This window comes from Fukomys damarensis, unplaced genomic scaffold (genome assembly GCF_012274545.1).
Source record: "Fukomys damarensis isolate Sample0158 unplaced genomic scaffold, DMR_v1.0_HiC HiC_scaffold_32, whole genome shotgun sequence".
NCBI classification, from domain to species: Eukaryota; Metazoa; Chordata; class Mammalia; order Rodentia; family Bathyergidae; genus Fukomys; species Fukomys damarensis.
Window position 1 is genome coordinate 574,460 of NW_022900944.1, and position 13,909 is coordinate 588,368.

The 13,909-nt window shown below is 34.0% G+C and overlaps 1 protein-coding gene across 2 annotated transcripts in view; it reads right to left on the reverse strand.

Moving 5' to 3' along the window:
- Positions 1-1,178: 1,178 nt before the first annotated feature.
- Positions 1,179-13,909, reverse strand: part of Eif4e (eukaryotic translation initiation factor 4E) — a 47,985-nt gene continuing 35,254 nt past the window's right edge. The window contains exons 3-8 of one of the 2 annotated variants that reach the window (XM_010640985.3): positions 13,733-13,828; positions 9,932-9,995; positions 9,161-9,274; positions 6,957-7,096; positions 3,558-3,659; positions 1,179-1,429 (exon numbers count right to left, since the gene is read on the reverse strand). In XM_010640985.3, coding sequence (XP_010639287.1) covers positions 1,402-1,429; positions 3,558-3,659; positions 6,957-7,096; positions 9,161-9,274; positions 9,932-9,995; positions 13,733-13,828 — 544 coding nt within the window. In that variant the 3' untranslated portion in view covers positions 1,179-1,401. Of the gene's footprint in view, positions 1,430-2,560; positions 3,660-6,956; positions 7,097-9,160; positions 9,275-9,931; positions 9,996-13,732; positions 13,829-13,909 lie in introns of those variants that run through there. The other variant, XM_010640993.3, reaches the window with a different exon arrangement.

The following is a 13,909-nucleotide window of genomic DNA, read 5'->3' on the forward strand; positions in this document are numbered from 1 at the left end:
AAACTATGAGCAATTACAAAGCCTGAAGCAGAGGAAGGGACAAATGTTTTGCAAAAGACTGGTTGAGTTTCATGGACCACAACTACAATTAACTCTTTTGCTTCTCTCAGTGGAAGAGAAGGAAATCACAAGATATGTCTAAATCTACCCAAGGCAGCAGGAAAGCTAAAGTCTTCTTTGGAATTCAAAGCAAGTAGGAAATGATAAAATACAAAAATCAAAATTTTGATACCAAAGTTATTTGTAATGATATAGGGAGAGTACATGTAATGGATCTAGTTGTTTTGGGCAAAGATGGGTGAATGAACTAACTACCTGTGCCACCTAGGAAAGCAACCTAGTATTTGTCAAACCCTTTGTGATGAAGGACCAGTCTGAGCCCTTGCAATGTCAAATACTTTGTAAAACGATTTTTTAAATTACTAGGACAATGATCCATTCTTCCACGTTGCAGCAATACAAAATTTCTAGAGATCCCTGAGACACAGTGAATATTTTTCAATGTCAATCTGACCTAAAATCTGGAATTTGTGTACTTTGATGTCAATTCAGAAAATCAGTTTTTCTTCCATTACTCAATAATGAAGACAGTCTATAATAAAGACTTCGTTGTATGTAAAACATCGCACTGTCTGCCTTGCATTGCCTTACCAAATTTATCATTTTGAGTGCAACATTAGCATTTAAAAATCTCAACTTCTATCAATTTGAACATTTTGCGTTGTCATTTACCTTCGAAGACAATTTATGATACACTTAAAATTGCGTATAAAAATATAACACATACTGTCACCTCCTATACTTTTGCCTCTGTGTTCTCAAAACACTACTTTAGTTGGTTGATGAGAGTAACTGGCTTCATGATAAAAGTAAATGGAGAAATATTTATATGGCTGGCCTATAAATTGATCACAATCTCTTGTAACTTTATAAATATTTCTTATTAGGACCATTGAGTACATTGTGATTTAGGATAAGTGGAATCAAATTTCCATAATTCAAATTCACTTTACACCTGACATAAGCTATTAAGATATTTATATCTTTAATGTTTGTTTTCATTTGTGAAATGGAAGTAAAAGCACCTATACATCAAAGGATTATTATGCACATTAATGTACATGTAAAATGACTGGAACACTGCCTGGCACAAAAAGTAGTACATAAGTGTTGTAATTATCAAAATTTTTATATATGCATCACATCCTTCTGTACAAGTGTATAATTTGTATTTATTAAATGAAATGTCACATGCTACAATGAATTATTATTCAATTAAAATTATTTCAATTTTCTATTACGAAAATATATAACATCCTGTTGGACAAGGAGAGAATAATGTAAAGTTTATGCAAAGTGCAAGTTGCCGTGATACTTAAAGGGGAGACTGCCAAAAGTGATTCAGGATAATTTCCCATCTCTCTTCATCCTGGGAAAGAGATTTAAAATAAAATTGTGACTAAACTGCATTGTAAGATTAAGGAAATGAGAACATTAAGTTTATAACAGACTCCAGTCTCATTCATTGCCAACAGACCACCATCACTTTTAGCAAGCTATTGAAATGTTCACAACTGTACATATCAACAGACAATAAATCAGCTGACACGATCACCCAAACCTAGAACAAATATTAGTTACAGAAGGTTGAGATTATAAACACAAGATTCCACACTTCTAGAATACTGAACAGGAGGTATCTGTGGCTTGACAGTACTCAAACAGTAATCTATGGCATAATTTAAAACCTACTTTATATTTCTACAATGAAACCAAGCTACTAATTTAATGTTTATTTTATAAGACTCTTTCTGAAGATTATTAGTTTGCATCTGATCAAATCATAACCACTCCTTAAATTTTTCTTTCAACTAATGATTTCTATTTTGCTACCTATGGTTCAATTTACTCTTTATTCTATGACACCCAGAGCTTATTCCACAGAATCTGATGTACACAATTATGTATTATAGACAAAATATTTTCAGATTTGTTTTCAAATGACATTCTACAAAGAATATATCAAGTTTTCAGAAAACTATACAACTGACCGTACAATTCACCAATATAAATGCCTTGAACAGTTTATTCTGTTCTGTTTAAATAACACTAGTCTTAATACATTCGCCCACCACCTGTTTTTCCCTGTGCTATCCTTCTGACACTTATATAAGAACATCTCAATTCAATAACCAAATTTTACAACCCCTATTATGTCAATCACATGGTGATGCACCAAAATCCCAATTTTCATAAATTGTTAACACATCCAAAATACATTTATTTACCTAATACTGAAGAACTGTGCCTTACTTTATTAAAAACAAAGATAGCCACATCAGTTTAATTCCATAATATACGACCTACTAAATTTATAAAAAATTGCAGTACACATAATGAATGAGCGCTCCAAATGTATGCTGTTCGGGTGGAAGACACTACAAGAGAAGACACAATAGAGACTGCCTTGCAATAAAAAGTTCAAATTCCTTCTACAGAGATGGAGAAATAAAAGGACAAATCTAGGTGTCTAAAAAGACAATTCACTGTACATATTTTATTTACAGTTTTGTACACTGTCTTAATATGAATGGGACTGCTTTCTACTTGAGCAATTTTTAACCAAAGCAAAATAACCTAAGTAGTACAAAGTATTAAAATACAGCATAAAGATACAAAAACACACACTAATTCTAGTTAGGAATGTAATTATGATGTTATACTTATAATCCACAATCGTTGTTTAGGAAATCACACAAACACAGATCACTGATTTGAATGAAATGCATAAATTTATAGCGAAGCTTTGTAGTTATTAAAAAAAACAAAAAAAAACAAAGAATGCACAAAATTAATGTTTATTCCACCCTTGTGTCATATTCCTGGATCCTTTACCAATGTTACATGAGGAAAAAAACAAAAGCAAAACAAATGAAAAACCTGAAATCAGAATCACTAATGTTATCAAGCAGGGAAACAAATAAATTAAAATCTAGCAGCCATCAGCAAGAGTACAGCAAAGATAATGCTGTAAAAAGAAACAAAGAAAATTGCTAGAAAACTGTATGCATCATACTCTCTCAAACCAGCAAAATATGCTCCTGCATACAATGAAACATAACGATTCTTTTCCTGTTATAGAAATGCAAGCTCTTTCTTGAATATTATAAATGGGTAAAATGTGTTTGCATGGTAGTTCTGCTAAGCTATTACAGAGTGGATCAGGAACACATTTATAGATTCTAGGGATGCTGTGTACTGTAATTCTTTGATTGGGATGGTGGATACTTCTAGCAAAATAAAAACAAAACAAAACAAAAAAACCCCAAAGAAACAAACAAATTAAAAAAAACAACAACAACAAAAAACACAGAAGTCACAGAAGTACAAGACAAGGCGACTGAGACTTCTCTTATATCTTAGCAATATTTAGATGGAATCAAATTTAAATGCAGTCCACTCTGCTTTTGAAGAGGCTTTGGTTCAGCTCCCAAATCTCGATTGCTTGACGCAGTCTCCTATGAGAATACTCAGAGGTGTCTTCTTAAACAACAAACCTATTTTTAGTGGTTGAGCCGCTCTTAGTAGCTGTGTCAGCATGGGACTGATAACCAATCACTATCTTTGGAGGAAGTCCTAACCTTTCCTTGTATACTCTCCTAGAAGGCAAAAAAGTGGACATTAATTTTTATCTATCAAAAAATAATTTTAAAAACTCACCATTATCAGCCTTCATATAAAAATACCTACACTTGAGTAAAATAGAAAATTACTTTTTCCTTTTATCGTAATTTGCTCATTATTTTCACAATTTAATCATGTAACAAATATCTGAGATCCAATCAGGTATCTATCAAGTATTAAGGTAATTATTAGTAAATCAATAGTGCAGGGGCAGTCCCTGAACTCATGGCAAATGTATAATTCAGTGGGGAAAACCATCAAATAATCTCCAATACATATGATGAAGCTGTCTTATGTGCATACACAACTTACATAAAAATAAGTATCATGCATACATGTTTTCACTCTTTGATATGACATTGTGTTACCACACAATTACACATATCATTCCCAATACCAACAAGATTGCACATATGAAAACTAAATACCTTGAGGGAATGTTCACAGTATTTTCAGGATAATTTAGAACATACATAATTCCTACTAGAACACATATTTCCCTTGTGTACCAAAATGTCTACAGCTCAATTTTCCTAAGATGTGAATACTATAAGAAAATGTGGCATGTGTCAAACAGGATTAAATATAAGAGCTGTGGGGTCGAGGGATTTAGCTCAGTGGTTCCTCCGCCTGCCTCACAAGCACAAGGGCCAGAGTTTGATTCCTGGTATCCCCCCTAAAATGTTGTGATACTGCATAAACTAGAAGATCTAATCTCATCCACAATATTAGAGAACGCTGCCCTTTAAAAGTTACGAGGTCACTGTTTAAATATCAGTTTCTCTGGTGTGAGGAACCGAAAGTGGAAATAAGGACTAAAATGTACAACAGACATTGGAAAATGGGAAGAAAATGTTCAAGAGAGAAGGGGAACAAGGGAGAGGGTAGGGATAAAGGAAGGGGGGCACAAGGTAAAAAAGAAAATAGTAGGACAAAACAGAAACAAATAAGGGTTGAAGGGGGGAATGGGAAAAGAAGAAGTAGGATACATCATAATACCAGTACAAATTTCCTATGATGAATGTTATCATTATGCATATCTAAAATGTACCAATAAATGTTTTCCTTTAAAAAAGTTATGAGATCAAAATTATAATGTGGGGGGCGGGGATTTGGCTCAGTGGCACTGTGCATGCCAGGTAAGCGCAAAGTTGTGAGATAGATCCCCAGTACCAAATAAATAATGTTAAGAGAACAAAACACATCTGAAGGCTACGAAATAAAAATAAGGCTGTGGGCATAATCATAAATGAATATAAGAAGGCTGACAAGGTTCTAGAGAAAGGTCACAGAGAGCTTCATGTCATCTTAGTAAACTGAATCTTTGTTCGGAGGTGTGGGGCAGTGACAAAACTAAAAATAAGCAGTAAAACCAAACAAAGAAATACACATTAATTAGGAGCTAATTCCCCTAACAATGACAGGATACCTTTTTCATACTTCATCCTCTAGTTTACTTAGCTTCCTCCAAACAGTGTATCTAAAAATAATTTTTAAAATAACTGATAGCTACTATCAGATTTATAGTATGATACTACAGCACTGAGTGTACTGATATGTAAATTAGAGGGGTTAAAAAAAACCTTTTCCTTGAAAAAACTAATTCAAAATGTTTTTTATAGATTTCTTTTTCTTTTCTTTTTTTTTTTTTTAAAGACAGAGTCTCACTGTGTAGTTGAGACTGACCTGGAACTCACTATGTAGTCCAGGCTGGTCTCGAACTCACAGCGACCCTCCTGCCTCAGCCTCCCGAGTGCTGGGATTACAGGTGTGCACCACCGCACCCAGCTTATAATAAAACAAATGTTAACAAAAGATTAAGAATATGATGACTACTCAATTACTATCTTACAGAAGCCCCATAAACATGAAATCTGGGAAACCCCTGTACTCTTTTACTTATTATCTGTTTAGGTTTTTTTGAGACAGGCTCTTGCTCTGTAGTTCAGGCTGGCCTTGAACCCACTGTGTGGTCCAGGCTGGCCTTGAACTTGCAGGATCACTGCATCAGCCTCCTAAGTGCTGGGATTACAGGTGTGTGCCACCATGCCCAGCATTCCCTGTACTTTTTTTTTTTTTTTTAAGTTTATTGGTACATTTTAGGTATACAGTACAGTTACATTCATTATTGGGATCTTATACCTTTACATGACAGGTCTTGGTTCTCATTTTTCCCTGTACTTTTTTTATCTGGAAAGGAATTTTACAGAAGAATTCATAATGTTTGAAATATCACACAAAATTGACAAAGAAAATCTTAGCTAACAGAGTTTTGGGGGAAAAAATGACAGAACAAAACTCACCAAAACAAAAATTCAAAAACCTACAATACATGTGTGGGATTTAATTATGAGAATTTCAGAAACAAGATGTATTAAATAAAATGCTGAAAAGATATACTGTATCTTGTACCAATACTCACTGAATTATGAGTTTTATAATTCATCCTTCTCATAGTAGTGCTTTTTTTCTTTCAAATAGCACTTTTCAAAGCTGGAAAAAATACTTATACTCATTTAATATGAGCAAAATACTAAATATGCCAAAGTAGGGTGCTTTCCTGCTTTTATACTCCAGTGGTAAGAAAAATCAATTTTACAGAAATCAAAACAACATGAACAAGTCAGTGAGCACTACCAGAGGAGTTCAAAATTAAGTGTTTGTTTCCATTTTTTTCCTTTTCTCTTATTTTTTTTCCCTTCTTATGTAAATAAGGAAGGGTGGAGGGGAAAATAAGAACCAAGATACATCATGTGAAGGTACAAGATTCCAATGACGAATGTTTAACTGTATTGTATACCTAAAATGTACCAATGAAGAAAAATAAAGTAAAATTCATTTTGCCAACTGATGCCTTTTAATTGGAATACTTAACCCACTTATATTTATAACTATGATTATGAATAAGGTTACATACTGCTTTTTAAAGTTAGTTTTATTGGTACATTTCTGATATACAATGATCACATTCATCACAGGGCATTGTTACCCATATACTTACTATTCTGATTACATTTATTTGACCTATTAGATTGGCCAAAACTACAGGGCCAGAAAAAATATAAGGGGTTTTCAGGGATTCATAGTCACTAACCTGATAGGGGCATTAAAGACCCTTTTGGAGTAAAAGGGAAAAAAAATGTTAAGTGTTCTTGAAAACAAAACAAGAAAAATAATGGTTTATAACCAAGTAATTCTCAAGCTACAAAAGCACTTCTGGTTTTAATTATCATAATATTGTGGAAAAAATCAGGCAAAGAGCGAACACTTACCCTATATGTTGAACAGCCTCTCTGTTCTCACATTCAGTAGTCCATATTGCTATCTTATCACCTTTAGCTCTAACATTAACAACAGCTCCACACACATCATCACTGTAGTCATCAAATGATTCTCCAATAAGGCACAGCAGCTTCAAAAAAGAAAGAAACCTCCAAATTATATTGGATAAATTATAAACCACTTACTAGGTGGCAAATGTATCTTTTATTTTTGAGTATTGTCAAGCTTTATATCTAGAAGTCCTCAAGAGCCTCAATTCCTCACGGGTGATACTTTTAGAAGGTGATCAGATTACTGAGCTTATAACTTGTCTGCTATGAGGAGGTGGTCTAGTCCTAAGAAGTGGTCACTAGGAGTGCAGTGTGGAAGGCACAGCTCCCTGGCTCCTCCTTCACTTTGCTGACTTCGCTTCTGCCATACCCTCTATTCCTTCAGCTTGCACTTACACAAAAACTAAAATTTCTAAAATGTGAGCCAAAATAAACCTCCTTTAAGGATGTGGGTACTGTGCCCCAGCAAGGAGAAAAGTAATTAAGACATATACATAAAACTGAAATTAGGTTTTAAATCATGAGTTGACTTAATGTCTAAATTTTATTTATGTATATACTTCTTTGCCATGGTGTGCACGGATTCATTCATTCATTCATTGATAGACAGGATCTCTTTATGCAGTTCAGACTGGCCTTGAACTCACAGAAATCCTCCTGCCTCAGCTCCCTGAGTACTGGGATTACTGGCATGCACCATCACACCCAGCTTCCCTTGACTTTTAAAAACATTTGTTGTTTGTTTTTTTGCAAAATGGAAAATTGATGCCCACACACACAAGTGGAATGATTTTCCATTATTATTCATGTTTTCAATCATCATTCATTTTCTCTGCTGCTGCTGCTTACAGTTGGCACACAAAAACTATGAAGTAACTGAATCAGCTCTCCAACTAACTGCTATTTTCTTGCTTTGCAAGAAAACTTGCTGCTTTTTAAACTGTGATAAATTATACATAAAATTTATCGTTTTAATCTTAAGTATACAGTTCAGGCTTTAAGTACATTTACCACTGCTGTACAACGATCACTATAACCATCTCCAGAAATGTCTTGTTAGAGTTTAGATCTATAATGTCCCCCAAAGTATCACGTTTGAGAGGCAAATGGTTTATGAAGTTACAGTTGATTACACTGTTACAAGGTAGGGTCAAGGGCTTATTTAACTCCTTTCTCAGCTTTTCCCTTCTGTTTCCTGAGAACCAGGACAGGAGCAGTTTTTCCATCAAGCCATTTCTTCTTTTGGAGCCAGGTGATCATGGACTGATGAACTATGAGCTGAAACAAACCTCTCCTCCTTTAAGTTGTGGGCACTGGTATTGTGTCTCACTGATAAGAAAGTGACTAAAACACATTTATTGTTTTTGAAAAGAATCATTCATTAAAATACAATAAGTACTTTGAAGCTTGCTATGATGGCACAAACCTGTAATCCTAGCCACACAGGAGGCTAAGGCAAGAGGATTGTGAGTTCCAGCCATAAGCATGTCTCAAAATAAAAAGGGCTGAGAATGCAACTCAGTGGTAGAATACTTTCCTAGAATGAGTACAGCTCTGGGTTCAATCCCCAGCATAAGCAAAAAGAAAAAAGGAAAATGAAAGGAAAGAAAAGAAACAAGCCACTAAGTCAAGTGCTAGGAATACAATAGAAATCTACTCCTGGTAGCTTGGGATTTGGAACCTGTGACTATAATAATGACTGTTATTTCTTCTTTAATGTATCCTGCACAACCAAAATTTCTTTACAATTTGTAAACATATTAAGCAACAATTTCACTGATTGTGTTTGTTTGTTTTACTGTGTGCTGAAAAAATATAATACAAATATACTAATGCTTATGTGGGATGCAAAATATTAAATAATGTAAAATGAAAAATTCTGTAATTTTGAGGTGGATGAAATGATCAGGTAAGCATACCCTGGAAGACAAGGGTTCAACATCAACCATCTTCTGTGTGACTTGTAATATAGTAAAATGTTTCAGTTTTAGCATGTAAAGGAAAGTATACAGGATTCACATGACTGCAAAAATTGCTGACTTAAGACTTTTTAAGTGTAGGCATTCTTATCTCATTAAGTAAATCTAATAAAATGTAACTTCCTACCAGAATTCTAAAACTGCTTTATAATTTTAAAACCTTACTGTCTCTAGCCAAAAGCGATCGAGGTCACTTCGTCTCTGCTGTTTGTTCAATGTGATTAGCCATCGCCCTCCCCGTTTGTTTTTCTCATCTTCCCACATGGGCTCAATACCATCCTACAAGTAAGAATACAACAATATTAGACAATATTATAACCCACACTTTGAGATCATTAGAACTAGCAAGAAATATACCACAGTCAACTTTTACATTTTAATTTCTCATAAAGCTGCCATTTGTGTACTTTTTAAAACACAGAAGTCTTAAAAGTCAGAGGCATGGGATACCAAACTTAGAGTACTGACTTTGTCACTTATTAGCTATCAAATCTTGTCTTTTACTTAATTTGGAGGTTCTTACACCTTCTGAGTAGTAAAACCTTTTAGAATCTATATACACTTATGTATCTAAAAATACATGCAAAAATTATGTAATTTCAGAGTTAACTAAAGCCCTACCACCTGACAAATGCTCTCTCAAGGACCCCTGCATCCCTGGCTAAGAATGCTTGACAAACTCAGGCTACTCGAATATATCAAGGAGGAAGTGAACTGCATAATCAGAGCTCTCACACCAAAATCAATCTCAGTAGGTATACAGAGTAATACTCTCTCCACTTCTACCAATATATTGATGCTAAAGCCTTTTAAAACCAATTTATTAACCTGTACATTGTAATATAAACTATGCCTAAGTTTATTGCAAGATTTCTCAATGAACACCTGCATGATCCAGTCTTATGATACAAACATGAAAATACCAATTAGGCATACCTTAAAAAGTGAGTAGTCACAGCCAGGCATTAAATTACTAGACAACTGGATATGGTTGTACAGACTAGGTAAAAGAAAAGGACAATTAAAAATATGAATGTAGAAAATATAATAAAGTTCAGGCATGTTTATTTTAGTATGGAGTTATTTTCTAAAACAGACAAAACAGATACTAAGTTCAAGAAACAATTTATAAAACAATTTTCAATGACTTTTAAATTTCAATCCGACAAAAAAAGATTTTGATACAATATTAACTCAAGGCCTACCTATTTTTATGATACTGAAAATAAAGGTGAGATTTTTCAAATAAATGAATTTCGGAAGCTAATGAACAAATTATTTGTTCACAAACATATTAAAAAATAAACCAAAAGAAAAGATGAACCACCCTCACTATCAGGATCACGTGACTTAAAACAATAAACATTATTTTTGGAGGTACCCAAGTGTAGAAAAGATTAATGGTTCCCAAATACTACAGATGGCTACTCATTAGTACAATAATTATTGTGGGAGGTTTAAAAAAAAAAGGTCTAAGCTCACCTCAAGATTTAAATACTTATACAACTAAATCCTGGAAATAGCCTGTATGTCCACCAACAGATGAACAGATAAAGAAAATGTAGTATCGTTATATAATGGAATACTACTTTACTAAACTATGGATAAATTTGAGACATTTGTAAGAAAATGGATCCACTTGGAACATATGTTACATGAAATAAATCAGATGCACAAGCTTAAATACTACATGGTATCTCTAATTTGAGTGAGGCAAAGTACAAATAAAGACCAAAATAAAGGACTGATAGGAGGAAACATGATCTTTTATAAATGGGATGGGGTCCGGAAGACCCATGTTGGGGGAATAAAAAGATTTAAGATGTATCATGGGGACTTAGCTCAGTGGCACCACGCCTGCCTTGCAAGCACAAGGTCCCAAGTTTGATACCTGTACCCCTTCCCCGCAAAGAAAGTGTCATATACAGGTACCAAATATCCACAATGAATGTAAACACTGAATGTCATAAACATTAACTAAAAATAACAACAAAAATGGGGAAGGAGATTCCTAGATGATCTGGAAGGAGGGAAGTGGGTGAGAAGATTAAAACAGAATCAAGATGTATTTTTTACATGCACCTACTCCCTAAGATGGATGTAAACTTCATGCAGTGCAAACATATACTAATAAAAGTTTAAAAAATAAACTACTTCCCAAATATCAAAATAAAGTAAGATTTTAGATTACCCAACCTAGGAATATCTCAGACTGAGTTTTAAGAAAGAATATGGCATCCTTTCATCACACTTTCCAGAACAAAACACCTATTATAACTTACTATGGATAAGATAGCATGAGACTATCCAAAGGGTCCTGGAATAATAACAGTAATTATAGCATGAACACCATTACTTTTATAGAGAGAACTAATTTATTTATTTTATTTTATTTTTTGGTACCAGAGATCAAACTCAGGTCCTTGTGCTTGTGAGGCAGACAGTGGAACCCCTGAGCTAAATCCTTGGCCCAAGAGAAATAATTTTTTTTTTTTTTTGAAACAGGGTCTCACAATGTAGGTGAAACTGACCTGGAACTCACTATGTAGCTAGCCCAGGCTGGTCTCGAACTCACAGTGATCCTCCTGCCTCAGTCTCCCAACTGCTGGGATTACAGTGATGCACCACCACGCCTGGCTTCTAAAACTAGACAAGGTCAATGCTTTTTTTTTTTTTTTTTGGTACCAGGGATTCAACTCAGGTCCTATGCGCTTAGTGAGATGGGTGGCAGAACAACTGAGCTAAATCCCCAGCCCAACCCAAGAGAACTAATTTAAATGAGTAGTGTGAGAGTGGCTTTCTTCAAAGGCATTCAAGGTAGAAGTCTTCTTTATGCTGCCTCTTTTGTCCTTCATAATGCTTCTAGGTCTCTTTAGATTAATGAGAATTCATGATGGCACATTAAACAGATGAATGCTAAGAATGCACAGGTTAGTTAAAAACAAAAGGACTAAATCGTTCTTTAGATTAAATGTTAGAAAAAAGAAATTAAGAAAGGACTTAAATATTTATAGAAAACTGAAGGACTCCTTCAAATCTCTAAATTATGGTATAAAAATCCATTATACAATGACATTATTTACATGTAACTAAAATGTAGGGCAATGTTATAATCAGAGGACAAGTAAGAAATGTAATTATGTAAGTCGGTAAAAGCAAAAAAAAAAAAAAATCTAGTGAGACACAAATCTGATTGGAGGAAGGGCTCAAAATTTCTTTTTCCGCTGGGTGTGGTGGTGCACGCCTGTAATCCCAGCACTGGGGAGGCTGATGCAGGAGAATCGCTATGAGTTCGAGACCAGCCTAGGCTACATAGTGAGTTACAGGTCAGTCTCTACATTGTGAGACCCTGTTTCAAAAAAAAAAAATTCTTTTTCCTTTTCCTTTGTAGACTAGAGATCACTTTTTTTTTTTGTACCAGGGATTGAATTCAGGAGCTTGAGCTTTCGAGGCAGGCAGTGGCACCACTGAGCTAAATTCCCAACCCTAGAGAGCATTTTTTTTTGTAAAGACTAGTTATTCAAATTTTGACCAAGAGGCTACTGGAGAAGAAAAAACACTTCATGTTTTGAAAAAAGACAGAGCAAAATAAGCTCATTTTAACTAGACAACTACATCAAAAGTAATTGTTATTTAAAAAAAGGCAATGCTTTTAATAAAAAATGTTAACTCTCACAGTAGTTAAGTTCACAATTCAGTTTTCTTTATGCGTTGCTTTTTTCATGCAAATGTACATTGAATATCTATTATAGGCTAAGCACTGTAACTACACAGAATGTTTTTGCCTTAAAAAAGTATTCATAAATTTTATGACCACAACCCATTCTTTTGTGGGTTAACAGTAAAACATAACAGTAACATCACTAATTCATCTTGTATATAATTCTAAAATACAGACATAAAAGTTGTAATTTTTAGATAATTGCTAAGTAATTCAAAGCTCTTAAAAATGTGTTTTAAGTTTTGCCTTCCATATTCTAAAACAGTATCTCCCTATACACTCTCCTGTATAAATACACACTAAATTGACTTTGTAGGAAGTGAGAATGCAGCTCCATGGTATAGCACTAGCTTAACAAGCTAGGGCAATCTCAAGCAGAACAACAAAAAAATTTTTTTGGAGATCTGAATCAAAACTTGACAAAGACTGTGATTTAAATTGTATTTTGAAGTCATGCACATTTCTGATTCTAAATCAATTTTCAACTAAACTGGAAACAAAAATCTCTTTCTTAGTTTATGACAAAGTATAATAAAATTAACAACTATCATCAAAGATATTGTCATTCTCTTGACATTCCCTAAATTTTGATGTCAATCTCTGATATTTCAAAATCCCTATCACAGGAACTTTTAGATACGGTGTTGGAAAGTTTATAAAAATGGATACCCTAATAATGTCCTAAAATACTTAAGTTTTGAGGCAAATGTGTCTAGGTAACCACAAAAGGGAATAAGATTCAACTAGCTGTCCAGTAAAGGATTCTCAATGGAAGAACAGGTATCTTAGGATGAGACTACAGAACACTTAGGCCTAAAGGATGACAAGATTGAAGTTTCCAAAACCAATTAAGGCACACCACCATTCAAACACCTATGAGGAGACGGACATGGAAATAGTTCTACAGATGATTCATTAATTTCAGCTAGCCCTTCTTTTTGTGAATCTGACTCAAAATGAAAAACTATGCAACTAAAAAACTACAAACACATACTCTACATTAAAGAGTTACTTACGCCCAAAAGTCTTCAACAGTATCAAACTTAGATATCAGTCGAAGGTTTGCTTGCCAAGTTTTACTTTTATCATTTTTAAAAAACCAGAGCGCCCATCTAAAAATAAAAAGTCAAGTGTTAAAAATAGTTGTGCACACCAATCCAAGAAGAAAATTATTACTCACATTCATCAATAGT